This window comes from Hyaena hyaena, unplaced genomic scaffold (assembly GCF_003009895.1).
Source record: "Hyaena hyaena isolate Hyena2069 unplaced genomic scaffold, ASM300989v1 scaffold_413, whole genome shotgun sequence".
NCBI classification, from domain to species: Eukaryota; Metazoa; Chordata; class Mammalia; order Carnivora; family Hyaenidae; genus Hyaena; species Hyaena hyaena.
In genome coordinates, this window is record NW_024081047.1 from 936,309 (window position 1) to 953,791 (window position 17,483).

General features: G+C 36.3%; 1 protein-coding gene across 1 annotated transcript in view; it reads right to left on the minus strand.

Moving 5' to 3' along the window:
* The window catches only part of MYCBP2 (MYC binding protein 2), a 280,386-nt gene that overhangs the window by 164,248 nt on the left and 98,655 nt on the right, over nucleotides 1–17,483 (minus strand). The window contains exons 21-23 of the mRNA XM_039252458.1: nucleotides 10,336–10,453; nucleotides 4,573–4,777; nucleotides 3,826–3,979 (exon numbers count right to left, since the gene is read on the minus strand). Of these exons, the coding sequence (XP_039108389.1) occupies nucleotides 3,826–3,979; nucleotides 4,573–4,777; nucleotides 10,336–10,453 (477 nt within the window). The remainder of the gene's footprint in view (nucleotides 1–3,825; nucleotides 3,980–4,572; nucleotides 4,778–10,335; nucleotides 10,454–17,483) is intronic.

Here is a 17,483-nt window from a genome sequence, read left to right on the forward strand (position 1 = left end):
CTGGCCGTTTGTAGCAACATGTATGGAACTTGAGGGTGTTATGCTGAGCAAAATAAGTCAGGCAGAGAAAGACAGATACCATATGTTTTCACGTATAGGTGGATTAGGAGAAACCTAGTGGAAGACCATGGGAGAGGAGAAGGGGAAAATAGTTGGGGAGAGGGTGGGAGGCAAATCATGAGAGACTCTTGAGTACTGAGAACAAAATGAGGGCTGATGGGGGTGAGGGAGAGGGGAAGGGGAGTGATGGGCATGGAGGAAGGCACTTGTTGGGATGAGCACTGGGTGTTATATGGAAACCAACTTGACAATTAACTATGAAAGAAAAAAAAAAACATAGCAAAGCTCATGCTGGTATCAAAGCATTTGGGTCTACTAAGCTGTCCCTGCTCAGAAAACTTTTCCTAACTCTTCCAATGTCTAGTTCTTTTTATACTTTAAGGTCTTAACTCATACTATCTCCACCAAATGGAAGATAGGTCACCACTATTAACCTCAATCATAGCACCCTCTTTTTCCTTAAGGATGCTGAGCAAGATCTGTAAAGTATATTAGTTATTCACTTTCGTATAGTCTTTATCTCTATTAAAAAAAAAAAAAAAAAGATGACTTCCCCAAGAGCAAGGGCATTGTCTATCTCATTCACTTTGTGTCATATAGTATGTGTTTAAATATTTACAGAATAAAATTAAAATAGCAAAAATTAAAAATAATAGTGCTGTATTACTATACAGTATCAATATTAGTATTTAATATTATTAAATAATAACAACTGTATAGTGATGCTGATAGTACGGGAAAATATGGATTCTCATATGGAGAGAGTACTAAAGGAGAACTGGATAGGTATATGTCACAATTCTGACCCAGCAAATCCACTTCTTAAGCTACCTTATAGCAATATACTCCCATAAATACAAAACTCTGTGCTTACATATACATATGTGTTTGTTTGTTCACTAGGGTATTATAGATAATACCAAAACATCAAAAAATAATCTAAAATTTTTGTTCATTGATAGGGAAGGAATTCAGTGTATTTTGGTATATCAACTACAGAATTCTAAACAGTTTTGGGGCAGCTGGGTGGCTCAGTCGGTTGCGCAGCCGACTTTGGCTCAGGTCATGATCTCAAGGTTCATGGGTTCGAGACCCGTGTCGGGCTCTGTGCCGACAGCTAACTCAGAGCCTGGAGCCTGTTTCAGATTCTGTGTCTCCCTCTCTCTCTGACCCTCCCCTTCTCACGCTGTCTCTCTCTCTCAGAAAAAAAAAAAAAAAAAAAAAGAATTCTAAACACTTTTAATAAATAAAGCAGTTCTTAGAGTAGGGACTGGAAACACCTAGAGACTGTTGTTTAGTAAAAAAAAAAAAAAAAACCTATCTTTTAAAATGAATATATTCTTATTTGTATTAAAAAAACACATGCATTTTAAAAAGGTATCAAACAACATAAGCCAAACTTAATACCTGTGACCCATAGAGAAAATTAGTAAGATTTGTTATAGGAGGAAAAAATGATCTGAAGAAGGACCACATAACTCTTCTTTTAAAAAATAACAGGGGTACCTGGGTGGTTTGGTCGGTTAAGCGTTTGAATTCAACTAGGGTCATGATCTCGCAGTCCATGAGTTTGAGCTCCGGGTAGGGCTCTGTGCCTGAAGCCTGCTTCAGATTCTGCGTCTCCCTCTCTCTCTGCCCCTCCCCCACTCACACTCTGTCTCTCTCCCTCTTTCTGTTTCAAAAAATGAATAAACATTAAAAAAAATTTTTTTAAATGACAACACATATTCATGTATTATTTGTATATATTTTGAAGTGGGAAATAAAGTCACTGTCCTTAACATTATCTGCTTTTTATAGATACTAAGTTTCTAATTATTCAGGAGAAAATTGCTGTTAAGAATACAAAAGGAAGCAGTCTGGCTGGAAGGAAAGTCAAAGTAAGCTAATACTAAATCTGCAGTATCTATGACAGCTGCAAAACGAAAATACTCTAGTGCAAAACACAAAGGGCACAAAATAGCCAGAAGTAAGGATAATGGAATAAAACTCTGATCCTGATTATAGGAAAACACCTTCCAGCTGTTTTAGTGAAAACACTGGAGGGGAGGCTGCTCTTCATCTTTCAATCTTTGCTCTGGAACAAAGGGGTAAATGGTCAAGGATCTGCCGAGGCATTTGAGATCATCTCTCCCAATGCTCTCACCATATGTGAAAAAGGCAAGGTTCAACTAACTGTCTACCACACTTCTGAGTTCTGTTAAGACTGCAGGGAAATGGCTCTAATTATACTATTAGAATCCAGTTCTGCTATTAACCAATTCAGAAAATATTTCTAATTTAGTGAATGTATCCATAAACAAATTCTATACTGTCAACTTTTATTTTGTTAATGCAAAGTTACTTAATTTAAAAATAAAGCATATAAAGATTACATATATTCTATAAAGATTCTAGAAAATAAAACATCTATTTAAACCTAGGTCCAAGCCAGAGCTTGCTCTTTGGTAACTAAGTCTCTTGTATATGGACTTGTAATCAGTAAATACCTAATGACTAGTCTATCTTTACACCATGTGCCTTTCTATTCCCTCCATGCTATCCCATATGACCACTCTAATTTTGGTTCTTAGTATTTCAGGTCTCAGTAGGAATTACTGTAAGACTACTTTCCTACAGTCTTTCATTATCTAATCTATCCTATGTAATGCTTCCAGGGAGAATGAAAAGCACTACTCAAATCTGGCTTCCAGGCCTTCTCACAAAGTGCGCAAGTAAGATAGTAAGCTGATCAGCCACCTGGGGAGCAATATAATTAATTCCTTCACTCTGAATGCAGCCTTAGGAATGATAGAGAACATGGCCTCTTAAGACATGGCTGGCTGATAGAAATGAAAGCAGGCATGAGCAGAGGAAGGAAGACAGAAAAAGCCTTTTCCTTTTAGTTAGAGGTGCCACTTAAACTTTTCAATTTATATAATTCCTGTCCACTGCAGTTGGCCAAATAAATAATGCAAGAGGGGGGAAAAAAGGTAAGTCCTGTGATAAGTCACCCTGGGAATGCAGGCAACACCTCCTCCTAGTATTCAAGGCTAGAGTTGCTGACAAGGACAACTCTTTACTCATTATGTACATAAAGCATCATGATAAATTTTAAACAAATACAATATAATTTGAGTCTCTAGTGTATCTATATGCATTCTCTACATTTTTGTAGTTTCCAGAGTTGGTAACCCTATACATTTTTACATTTCTTTACCGATACGGGGATTTTGTATCCATTCATAAAGGGTGAGTTCATTTATCTTAATTATTCTGTACTATCTTTGGCACAATTTCTTCTACATAGTCAGTAATAATTCAACTTTATGGAAAAAATAGAATGAGTTCTATACAGTTTAGACATGATTGCTGACAGACGAAAAATAATTAACAGCAGAATTCTTAAAAGTGCTTAATATAATGACACTAGCAAATAATTCTATAGCACCTACTATGTGCCTCAGCTCTAAATTCTTCACTCCTCATAACAATCTAAGAGGTAGGTACTATTATCATTCTAAATGTATAAATGAGAGAAGTGAAGCACATAGAGTCATGGTAACTATTCCAAGTTGACACAGAAAGCAAATTGTGGATATGGGATAAACTGAGGCAGCCTGGCTACCATTAAGCACTGAACTACACTGTAAAGGTCCTGGAAAACACAGTTAAACAGAAAGTACTCATGTATGTAAAGTCTGCTTAGACATGAATTTTACATCATCACAAAAGCATAATTTGATCAAAACTTATTTACTACTCTATTTTATAAATAGAGCTTACCTCCAAATGACATCATACACAGGGTCAAGACACACACCGAATCCTTGTAGGTCCTCTTGTTCAGAGTCATTAAAAGTTTTACAACTCCCATCTACTTTATTGATCAGAAGACATTTAAATGGAGGAGGTTCTGATATAGAAGCAGGTACCAAGCCTTGAGGAAAGACATTTATACATCTTAAAAATCCATGACCTTTTTATATTCCCTCAGTTTAGAAATTAAGTATTACTTATAAGTATTATTATTATTATATTCATTTCACAGATGACAGAACTGAGCTTAAATAGATGAATTAAACATTTTTAAGTAATAGAATTAGGACTAAAACCTCAGACTATCTAAATCCACAACATACGCTCTTAATTTCTATATGACTCTATTATGTAATTATTTATGATATCACAGACACAAGTATACATTGATATCTATAGATGGAACTTCAAAGTGTGACTTATATAACCTGTCATAGAAATTAATTTCTACCATTTATCCAACAAGAACTAATACAGAAAAATTCCTCCTTCCAACACAAGGTTTATCCTACTTCAACTTAGCTCATATTTCCACCACTCCCTAGCTTATAAATACTCATATAATCACAGACATTTAGAAGCTTCTTGAAAATTTCTTCAAATAGAAAAAAAAACAGAAAGTTCTAAGACTTATCTAATGATAAAGAAAGATGATGAACCATTTACTATTAATCAAGACAAAGATTTGGAGAGGATTTTTTTGGGGGGTATTACCTATTATGTGTTTACTGGCAAAAATTTCTGATGTAGCAAGCACATGAGAATTAATAAGTGCTTCATCAATTCGTAAAAAAGTCTGGTCCCCACTTGCACCTATCCAGGTAGCTTTTCTTCCGTATTTTGATCCAATGTTAGGCATGGGAGCTGGTTTTGCATTCCAATATGGCACATCCAAAATTGGTCTGCCCAGTTGTCCTTTCTAAAAGATTAGATAAACCATAATAACAACATTACTGTATAAACAATCTCTAATTTTTTACAAAGTTAAGACAATAGACAAAACAGCTCTTTGAAAAATTGTTCTTTATTTACTGTTAGTACTTTTATTTATTAATGACATTCATGTGAAATTTGGACTCAAATCTGTAAAAGAATAAAATAATTTCTATTATTCTTAGAAACTCTGCCCCTAATAAACTACCAAATGCATTATATAAAGCTGAAATATTTTTCTATGCAAGAAATCTCCCTGAAATACTGTCCTTACTTAATTTAAATGGAAAGTATAATATACATGTTAAAAAAATTAGTATTACAAATTGTTCATTTAAAAAATTCACTTTGAAAAAAATATCACTGTGATATTTTAAGTTCACAGTATAAAATGTAAGTCACTATTAAAATCACAGTCTGAAAATATTTTAGTAAAGGCCAAAATAATCAATATTACAATAGTGAATACAATTTGAAAATTAAATATGTTACACATGATCATGTGTTAGAAAGCTATTTCACTTATGTTTCAATATAAACAGCAGAATCAATGGTAAGAAAAGATATCTTAAGTAAATAATTGTCAACTCATTTAAAATTATGGCTGTCCACAGATACTAGGTTAGGTAAGAGTTTAATTTAAAAATTAAGAGGAAGCCTCCCACTACTAAGCTGGTAGCTATAAAAGAATGTTGATGGTGAATAGGTGAACATTCATCTACCCCAGGCTCAGGAGTTTGCACCACCCCCCCTAAACAGCACTTCCCTTCCAAAAACCCTCCAGAAGGTAGAAAATGCTGGATGTTGGCTTCCAGCATCATTGTCTGTAAGTAAATGGGAATGAGAAACCATTCACAAAAAAACTGACGAACAGGGAGCCTGGAGCACTACAAAAAGCCTGGTTAATTCTTAGCTGACTATTAGGTTTCTAGGGAGTTCTATCATTCCAAATTCTAACACCACAGCAAGAAACCACAGCCACAAAGTGACTGCAAAAGCAACAAAACTTCAATCCCTGGGCTGAACCAGGGGAGGCAAAAGTGGCAAACACAGAAACATAGAAGCCAAAAAAAATTTGATGTTTATTCTCAGCTTCTTTCAATGTCTGTCCTTATTTTTTTGAAACCCCCCAGAAAAAGGCATAAAAATGTGAACAGTGAGCAAAGTATATCATATTCAAAGGACACTATGTTTTTAGAAGTAAAATAATTCTATTTGTCATTAACTACTGTAATAAATATCTACTCCCTTACTATCAACAAACTAATGTAAAGAAAAGCTGTACAAGAACACCACAGATGTCTGGACAACCCCAGGGATTCAGAATGTGGCTATATATAAGCCATATTGAAATTCATCAAAGTTCACAACGAAGACTTCTAGGAGTAGAGGACAATAATGGCTGTCTGATTTCAAACATTACCGCTCACAATTCCCCCTAAACAATATAAAAACCAATACACACGGCAAAGAAAACCACACATCACTCAAGCCTTCAGCAGTATTAGGAAAGAGCAGATCTGCTGACTTTAAGTCACCTGTAACCAGAAGAAGAAACCAAATTCCAACTGTTTTCCCCACCCACCTGCCACTGCAAGGCAGAGGGGGTGGAACCTGAAAAAGGGGTGGCCTGAGAAGGAGAAGAAAGTAGTACAGAGGACTTGGAAAAAGCATGGTAAAATCATCCACCCAAAGAGAAAATCTAAGCCTTAATGTCAAAATACTAAATGTAGTTAAGGGCTTGAAGGTTCACAGCACCATCTACAGGAAAAAGGCTTCAAAGTATGCAGGGCCACTTCTTAGCCAGCAGAGTGACACAAGTTAAAAGGTATGACAGCACACTGTGTTGGCAAAGTTGTAGAGAAACAGGCATTCTTATCCATTGCTGGTGAAAATGCAAAATAGAAAGGAATTGTTAATATCTCCCAAAACCACATAGGCATGAAACTTCAACCCAGCAATCTTACTTCTAGAAATTTACCTCAAAGATACACCCCTAAAAGTATTTATTGTTTTTGTTGCAAAATATTGGAAAGTTCTTAAGTGTCCAAGCATAAGAAACTGACTGAATAAAATATAGTATATAGGCACAATGTACCATGCAGATATAAAAAAATGAATAAGGAAGATCTCTACAAACTAATGTGGAATGATTTCGAGGAAATATAGAAAAGTGAAAAGGGCAAAGTGCAAAAGAGCATAATGCTACCTTTTGAAAAATAAAGAGGAGAAATAATTATAGATATACATGTGTACATATGTACACATACATATATGCATACAGCCCTGTATCTATACAATGCAGATGTAGACAGTGTATGTGTGTACTTATTTATTAATCTTACAAGAAACACAGGAAAGATAAACTGGAAAACAATGAAGTGTATTACTTACAAGCATGGAGTAAAAGGGATACAGGGGAAATGACATTTGACAGAGTATACTATTTTTGTATATCTTAACTTTTAGAAACATGTTAATATTCTACATATTCAAAAAATAAGATTACACCTAAGGATATGAGAAGAGGGATCCTAAAACTAAAACAAATTGAAACAGTTCATTGGGACACAAGCCCTTCTCCTTGGAAATCTTATAGCTCAAAGGGGGCATGACATGTCAGGTGCCAGCATTTTAACCTGTGTGTTCCCACAAAGGGCTAGGGAGATGGTTACCACAGGAAGCAGAAGAAGACCACTGTGAAACAGTCCTCTGAATCTGTCCCTTTTCTGCCCTACTGCTGATACCCCTCAGGAGCCTCATTCATTGTTTGAGGACAAAGTGATCTCCTCCATGCTGAAAGGTCATCTCTCTTTGTCCCTCAGCCCCTGACATCAGATCTTACTCACTTTCAGAGATGAACCCCTGCCCCAGGATACAGTGAGACAAATGGATCTGAAAAAGGGCTTGTTTTCAGAAACAAGGGGAAGAAGGGTGATCCTTGGTTGTTGCTGCTCTTCACAAAGAATCTGTTATTTGTACCTATTCTTACTAATATTAACTAACTTTTTTAAATGAAACAAAAAGCAAATTGAAACAAATGAATCCAACTCTATTCCAAAGGAATAACATAATTCTACTTATATGGGGTAAGAAGAAAGTACCCAAGTAACTTTTAAACACAATATGTGACTTTATACCTTTTAGCCTTGGGGAAAGACAGAGGTAAAAGGGTGCAGGAGCAAGAGTGACAGAAAACCCTGAACTCCTTTTAGTGAGTTTGTGTTTATAGCAGTGAGGGAATAGCAAATATAAAACTATTTTGCCCATATTTTAGGACTAGTGAATGAGAAGTAAATGTACTGATACTGTGAGAAGCCAAAATTCTTACTGTGAAAGAAAGGAAACAAGACAAACATGGAATGGGTTAAGGTAAGAAAGACCCCTGTGGAGATGAATTGGAATTGGAGGTACTGGTGTGGGCTTATGATTTCTAAAATACTTACACATATATGTATATGTACATAAATGAGTACTGAGGATATAAAGACAGCCCATAGCAATAAATATACATCATGCTCAACTGAGTGTCTAATCCTATTCTCCACTAAAATGAACCTGCGCTCTCAGAGAAATGGCTGCTTCTAGGACGGATACAGATAAGTATGAAACATCTTGTTATGCCAGGAAATAAGGAAATGTCCCCCAAAATGAAGGGGCATGTCACAAGAACACAGGAGCCAGTCTGAAGAGACTCAAATCAATGAAATATTAGACAACCGAAGCAACCAAATAATTAAGGACAATAATGAAAAAAATACAAATACATGCATCTGTGCGAAACATTTAAATAAGGGCTCCTTCTTACACTAAAATGCAAAGGGCCGACTGGCAAATGTGATGGGGTACTGGAACTAGAAAATCATCTTTTTGCAACCATTATAGTAAAGGCTGGTCTAGGCAAGAATGGGATGCTAAATCGGGGGGGGGGGGTTGTATGAAAAGCAGGTACCCTAAAAAGACTCATTTAATTGAATCAACCCATAAATTCCTTATTAATTACACGGGACAAATACAGTAAAGAAATGAAACATTTTCCAGTTAATCAAAAATTACATCACCAATGAAGGGCAGGTGGGCATTTTTTGCCTCTAGACATGATACCTGAGAAGAATACAGTATCACTCACATAGTATTTTGGCTTGAAATGTACAAACTGAATCTAAACCTAAGAAAACAGCAGAGAAACAAAAATGAGGCCCATTTTATTAGAAAACAAAAGTACCATACTCTTCAAAAACGTCAATGTCATCATAATAGACAAAGAAAAGGTGTGGATATGGTACAGATTAAAGGAGACTAAAGAGACTTGATAATCAGATGCAATGACTGACCTTAGACTGCAGGGGACAAAAAATGTCAAAAAGTAATTATTGGATCAATCAAAAAAATACAAACTGAGGTATTCAAGAATGAAAGGTCATAATATATGTAAAGTTATTCTTAAAGGATTCAGAGGAAAAGAAAAAGTTTTACACACATACCCACAGAGTGCGTAAGAGACAAGAGCATGCATGTACAAGTGATAAAGCAAATCAAAGTGTTACCAACAGGTGAATCTGGCTCAAGGGTATATGGGTATTCCATGTACTACTCTTACTTTCTGAAACCTTTCTGTAGTTTAAAATTATTTCTAAATAAAAGATTCTTTGGTTTTTTTTTTTTTAAGTGTATTTATTTTGAGAAAGAGAGAGAGAGATAAAGAGAAAAAAAGCAGGGTAGGGGCAGAGAGGGAGAGAAAGAATCCCAAGCAGGCTCCATGCTGACAGCAGGGAGTCCAATGCAGGACTCAAACTCATGAACGGTGAGATCATGACCAAGGCCAGACATTTAACCGACTGAACCACCCCAAAAGGTGTCCCAAAAGATTTTTTCTTAAAGTTCGCATTTACATTTTTGAAAAATCAATGGTTGTAAATTACATCCCAGAAACTTAGGTTATAGAGTTGTAAACAGTTACCCATGACAGAGACAGTACAGGCTTACCTAGCACAGTCTTATAAGGCTTTTCCTTGATCTCTCTTATGACCAAACTATACAAAATTCTCAGAGTATTTTCACTCTTCAAGTTTTGGCAAAAAGAAAGAGAGAGGAGCAAACAGAGAGACAGAGAGAGAGAAGAAAGGAAAAAGGAAACTATAATTTTAAATAAATCTTTTACAAAAACTAGGACTTTAAGAAGTTCTAAGTTAGAAACAGTTCTATAGGGTAAAAAAAATTAATCTGTGCAACCTAGTTGGGATATACGCTTTCAAATGACAGAATTAGCTCTACTGAATGCTTAAAGGATTTTGACCTGGAATGAGCATGTCCAATTCCAACACACTGTTAAATTTAATAAATTCTAATGCTATCCTAGAGAAGAAGTTATCTCAAAGTAATGTCATTCAGGTCTTGTGTGTGCTAGATGTAAAGACAGGAAATATGCATATGCAATAATCATAACACAAGAATTTCACTGAAATCAGAAACAATCGCTAACACAGACAAATTGTTAAGGCAATGGTACAATGCAATACTATTAATGCTTAAAAAATTCCTTACAGAAAAACTTCCAAATGTGAAGACCTGTCCATCCATTAAAAGTACTGCTGTGTGGTTGCTGCCTGCAGTAACTTGTGTGCTAGGGCCTGGCAATGCTTGAACAAGGGTGGGACATCCCCTAGGTTAAAAAAAAAAAAAAATTAAGTCAATTTCTTACAAGGCTCAACTGAAATAAAAAGCAATAAATAAACATTGCAATAAGGAATAGAAGAGATAAAAGGCACTAATAGTATATTTACTAAATACTCATTGAGGTATTGCCTGTCGCCATCCTAGATGCTAGATACACAAAGATGTAAAAAATGTTATCATTGACTTTAAAGAGATTATTGAAAAGATTTCCTAAATTTATTACCCTAATTATGGACACACAATTTCTATTTTTTCTCAAAGACTGGTGCTAACTTGTTTTAAAAGGAAAAAAAAAATTCAGTTTTATAGCAAATGGTATGTTATATTGGATGAAATAAAAATCATACACTGCTTTAACAGGAACTATACAAAACAATTTTATATTTTTTTCCAACCTTTTTTTACTGAGCCATAATCTTAGATTTTAAGATAGTAGTTAATGAAATCAGAATGGAGTATGATGAGAGGCACTACAGCAGTGGCTAAAAGCTCTAGAGCTGGACAAGATGGCCGGGATGTGAACCCTGGCTCCAACAGCATTGTGACCAAGACCTTGAACAAGTTACTCATCTTTTTTGTATCTTAGTTTTTTCTTCTATCACAGGGAGGATAATATAAACCAATACCTCCTGCATAGGCTTCCTATGAACAATAAAGAAGCTCACATACATCAAGTGCTTGGATCAGTGCCCAACACTGAATAAATGGTAACTCTTACAATAAATACACCCTTATATCCACTGTATCCATCCTTGTCCCCATCCTTGTACCACTTTAAACCATTTATTAACCATTTTTAATAATCATTATCTGTAATTAGAATAATCACTGTAGAAAGAGTTGACACATAATAGGAGTTCTGTGTTTTAGACAAATATGATACTTCAAAATTTTAAAATATTACATCAAGTGTATTTTTTAATGGTTATTCAGGTTGTAATGGAAACTGAGTTGGTAAGGGCAAAACTAGCACCTGGAAACCTAGTTATGAAAATTTCACAATAATCTGAATGAGTTATGATGAAGGTCTGAACTAAAAACAGTGTAGATTCAAAGAAATGAATGAATATGATAGCTGTGTAAGGAACAGAACTGACTAGACTTGGCAGGAAGCAGCAAGGGAGATGGTGGTAACATTCACTCAAGGTATGAAAATGAATGAGATGTAGGAAGACAATTAGAGCAAAGAAGAGATCCTAATTTTCAAAATGAGTTTTTTTCTAACACTTCAGGTATGGACAGAGGAAGAAGAGCTCACAGCAATCTAGGACATAACAAAGAGGGAGAATGAATTCTGAGAAAATGTGGCACAAAGACAGTCACTGGAAGAGAAGGTTTGGGGAGGATATAATGTACATGCTCAACACTACAGAGACACACACAAGTCACCACCCGATTTAGTAAGGAAAAAGTCTCTGGTAGAAATAGGCATAACACTATAGCAGATGAGGTGTTAACAGTGGGGTCAGAGACTATACAAAACCTCTTCAAGAATCTCTGCCCAAAAAAAGAAAGGAAAACCAACAGCTAAAGAGCAAATGAAGCTCAATGAAGCTTTGTTTCTTTTAAGAAGATAGAAATTTGTTTGAGTTTACAAGAGTGAGTAAAGATAGAAAGGCTAAAGACACAGTTTGGAGAAGAAAAAAGAAACAGAACTAGATCCCTAGGGTAAAGGTAGACAGGCCTCACTGCATGGATGAAAACAGGTCCTTCTTTCAAAGTAACATGAACAGGAGCAAAGAAGTAGTATGGATGCAGATAGGTTTGTAGAGTTGGTGGGCTGAAGAATTTTCCACCTAATGGCTTTTACTTTTGTAGTGATGTGAACAGAAGTCATGTGCTGAGAGGAAGAAGGAAATGGGTAAGCAGAGAATTTGAAGATTACAAAAAAAGGGACAGTGGTAAAGGGAACAAATAAATATCTAGACCAGGAGTTTTAACCCAGATTCAAAGGACTTCTAGGAAGTCTATGAGTGAACTGCAGGACATCTGTGAACCTCCTAAATTTCTAAGTCAACTTTTATGTGTACATTCTTCTATCTGTTGTTCTGAAGAGAGATCCCGTATCTTTCATCAAATTCAAGAAGTGTTAAGCCAAATAGTCCCAAATCACAAAACAGAACAACATAGAAGACCTGGCCCATTGTAGAAGACCTAGTTGAATCTGGAAATCATGTAACAATCTGCACATATATGGTGATTTACTTTTTTCTAGAAGCCTAAGTTAAATATGGAAAATATGAATAGATTGATTCATGCAGGAAGTTTTGCCATGCCCTATTATCAAGACCAAGAGGGCAAGAAAACTGAAGTTACTGATAAGAGTATAGGCGAAAAGAATAAATAACAATCTGTAAGTTGGGTAGAAAATAAAGTAAAAAAGGTGAAAGGGAGTAAAATTGTAGAGGGTGGTAGGGAATGAAGTACTGATAAAGTCAAAGGCCAGGTAAAGTATGAGCTTCTTAAACTTAAGAATTCAGAGTTGGAGCTGTGCTTGATCCAAGATGGGTCTTGGGAATAACCACCATGAATGTGGAAGTAAAGTTTACTAGATATAAAGTGCCAAGATCAGTGTAGTGTATGGGACCATTCTCAAGAATACGGAAGTCACCCACAAGTGGGACAGGACTCAGAGACAGAAAACACTGTGAACCAGATACTAAATTTTGAGTGAATGAAAGGTAATGACGAAACAGTAGGTAATAAAAGGGAGCAGAACAGAATGATCCTGCCTCAAAAGAGCAGTAGTGTTTTTAACTTGAGGATGGAGTAATACTGCCAAGAATAGTAGTGAAAGACAAATGGTTTTTTAACTCTGAGCTATAGGGAGTTTTGCCAAAAAGACAACTGTCCATTCAAAGGGCTATCTGGTAAACTAATGCTTGCTAACAAAAATGTTCAGTAACAAAGAATAAAGAGAACATTCTTAGATCTGTTAACTTATCTGTTGTTTGCAAAGCACTTTCACATAAAATGTATAACTGATTATCAAAATAACTCTATGAGTAGATGTGACGAGCTTAAAGCATCTTCCCAAAAGCTGGTAGCAGACCTTCTAATACAGTCTTTGAACTCTTTCCATAATATTAGTGAGCCCATTTATTAAACTCTTTTGAAAACGCGAGCACAGGAAAAAAAAATTATGTGTGTATGTTTGCATGAATGTGTGCACACTTGGCATTTCACATACATTGAACTAATTCTTCAACAATCCTGTGGGATATTTAAACTAAGGTCTAGTAAACTGCAGTCAGTCACATAGTTGGTAAGAGATGAAGATTTTAACCTTGTCTAAATGGTTCCAGATACTATGATCGGCTAATAAATACATTAATGCAGAATGCAGACAGTATAGCAAGAAAAAGATGAAACTCAAAAATACTATAAGAATGATCAAAATTCTAGTGGAAAACAAGGAATAAAAGTATCTAAACTATATAATTTCTTTGCCAACATCCAGGTTTAAGTTTACTGTAAATGGTTTAAAAAAGTACAGAATTCAGACATTTGGAAGCATACTGAACAAAATAAACTAAAAAGAGGGTTAGACTCATGACATGACTGAATGTAGAAAAGCCCTCACAAGCTTTCTGACATTCACTTTAAAAAGCAGCAGCTAATAGCACTGAGCACCTACTATGGACTAGGCCCTGTGCTAAGTGACAGGCATTATTCTCCTGAATTCTCACAACCTTCTGAAGGAAATGTACTTACTCCAATTAAACGAGGAAGAAACTGAGACAAAGGAAAGTTAAGTAACATGGCCAAGGTCATACAGGAACCAAGTAACAGAATCAGGACCCAAACTGGAGAATGAACTCAGTCATTCTGCCAAGATAACACATTAAATAGACTATCAATAACATTTTTATTAATCTTTACCAAAATGCACACTACAATATTTACCCTTCATTAACCACACATAATCAATGTGTGATACACAATAAATTCCAGTTAAAAGAACTTGCTTACTAGAAACTTAAAAATACCCCCCAACTATATACTTTATTTCAACTAAATACCTATAAATGTTTGCTTTGTGGTAATTAACTTGTATGCTATAGGGGCTCTGTTCCTCCTGGACTGTCCCTCCACATAAGTGGCCAATTCGTCTCTGAATTAGTACCACAGTTCTTGGGTCCTGCCTTCCAAGTCCCACATAGGTCCAGACAAACAGGGTAACTACAGTGGTTACAACAGAAACAGTTTTGACTAATTCTGTTTAACACACCAGGCATAGTGTGTAGACAGTGTTTCACTGGGTTACCCAGTTTAGCTCTCCCTACACCACATGTTACAGCCTTCCAGTTACAACTCAATCAATGGAACCTGGAATGAAAGTGTACCTGTGGGGAAAGAACAATTTTGAGCAGTTAAAGCAAACTCCACCAGAGTTTAATCTTCTTAAGAAACTCTGCTATTTTTTCAACATTTAAACCTATCATATTTTTGAAGTTGATAAATTCAATATATTCAAAAATACTCAGCAAACTTCTATTATATCATCACCTGAGCAAAGCACTGCAAATCGAGGGATGGTGCTCACTGATAAAATCAGGTCTCCGAGGCAATGTTTTTAGGCAACCTCTCATTTTAAAAGCTGACAAGAGCACCCTCTCTTTCAACAACCATTACACCTCAATGTAGTGTAGCAGAATCTTGTGCTTATGCTGTTCATTCTTCATACTGCACAGTTACTTGAGGGCTGTGACTTGATTATAACCATGATTTTCACCGTTCTCCTCCCACTCAGTCAAGACCATGAAATACAGCTATTTGCCAATTATTTTCTGTGGAATGGCATCCAAGTACAAAGTATGGCTTGTGAAGAAATGCCCTCTTGCGGCACATGATTGATGGTCCATCATGTCTAACTATAATGCACCTTTCTCAGCTTATATCATGACTACAAAATAAACACCAGCTCAATAACAGCAATGATGATGACGACGATGACAATGATGACAAATGCTCTTTTGTGTCATGAACCCGAATGAAGAACAGAAAAGTTGCCAAATTCTTCCCCATTCAAGTTACAACTCTGACTCAGTCTCTGCATATCACTGATGTCAATCAACTATAAATCAAAACATCTGTTGCTTTCTAACACCTGTGATAGTATCTGTTCAAACCTGTAAGGCGTTGATACTTTATCATGTCCAATATCCAAATGTCATATCCAGTGACACTTGATAAACTAATCCTGCCAAAGACCTTTTGGTATCTTTCCAATCACAATATTTGTCGTTAAGATTGTGATAGTTTTTATGTTGACTATACTAGAATTAAACAAAAGGAAAAAAGTTGTGATAGTTTTACAAATCTTTTGACAAGAGTATCAAATGTGTTACACTTGTGTTTTTAGTGAGAAACTCAACTCAATGATACCTTCATCATCTCTTCTCAATAGCAACAACATTCATCAGAGTAACTAAGGGCACTCCATTTCATACCCACTTTCTGTACACTTCAAATGGATCTGACCTTGCCCTCTAAGGACAGACAGTGGTTCTTAATCCTGATACACATTAGTATCTGGAGAGCTATTGGGAAAACACATTTGATCCTACCCAGCACTGCCCTGGCCACCTCCATCCACTTCCCAGCCTACCCTCACCTCCCAACACACACTTCTTGTGTATAGAATACAGAGGTACAATACAAGCATGGGATTTTTTTTAAAGTTCCCTAGGTAATTCCAATGTGCAGCCAGGATTAAGAATCACTGGCCTTTACCATATAAACAGCAATAATCACATCTCTGCCATAATAATGGGGTAGTTTCAGAATGAAATGAAAATCTTGAATTTCATTTAATGACTAGAATAATTCACTAATTATGAATGAGAAACCATATAGGTCCAGATACTTTATGACTACAAGGGAAAATGAGGCAGAGTAAAGACTCAAAACAGAAAGAAGGTTCTTTTGATAAATGAATTGCTAAGTCAAGTCTGGCTGGAAAGTGCCATATATATATATCTACAGACTTGATCAACAAGCCTGGTTTCAATGGTGTGGCAGCCATGTATGTAGATCACTCAGATCTCTGACAACCTGCTCCAGGGAGCACAGCTGACTGACAGCCTCAGATACTGTCCCTTTGGATCCATAAGGCCATTCTTCCCCTGGAATGCTGCCAGCCTGTGTCCGATCATGAAGAAGATATAATGCTGGGTCATCCTGCCCAATCTGGGGCTCCTTCAAAAGCAACCTCGGCTTGAGGACACCCCAATGCCTGCCTGAAACTCCCTCAGAACTGCACTTCAGTTTAGAAACTTCCTACTCTATCTTCTTCCCTCTTTCTTTTCACAGGGGTCAGACCTACATTGTGTCTGACAGTTCTCCCTGCTCTTTCCCCTTTATCCTCCATATGAGTTTTCTCCCGACAAATCCTTTGCACATCTAATCCTGTCTCAGCAACTTCTTCTTGGAAGACCTGAAGATGGTCTATACTTTTGACCAAAAGCTCTCACTATATTAAGCAGAATATGGATTCAGCTGCTATAATGAAAGCCAAAGTAACAGGGACTTAAACATGACAGAAGTTTATTTCTCTCTCAGGTAAGCATCTACTTTACTGTAAGGAGCAGTTCTATGGCATCAGGGACTTTGACTACTTCAATCTTGTAGCTCTGCTATTCTCAATACAAGGTTTCTAATTTATGATCAGTATAATGACTTCTCCAGTTCCTGCCACCACACATGGATTCCAGGCAGCAAGCTGGGAGGGAAGAAGAAGAGACAGAAGAGTAACCCCTCCTTCCCCTTAACAGTATGATTCCAAAGCTGCACAAATCACTTTAATTCACACGGCCATATCCTGCTGCAAAGGAGGTAGGGGAAAGAAGTCTTTAGCTGCATGGTCATGTCACCAACTAAAACTCTACTATCAAATGAAGCAGGGAAGAATGAGTATCAGGTGACATCTGGCAGTCTCCACCACAATCAGCTCTTCAGTATGCAGTTTCTCTGACAGATCATAGGTTTTGTTTGAAAATTATTCAAACACTTTA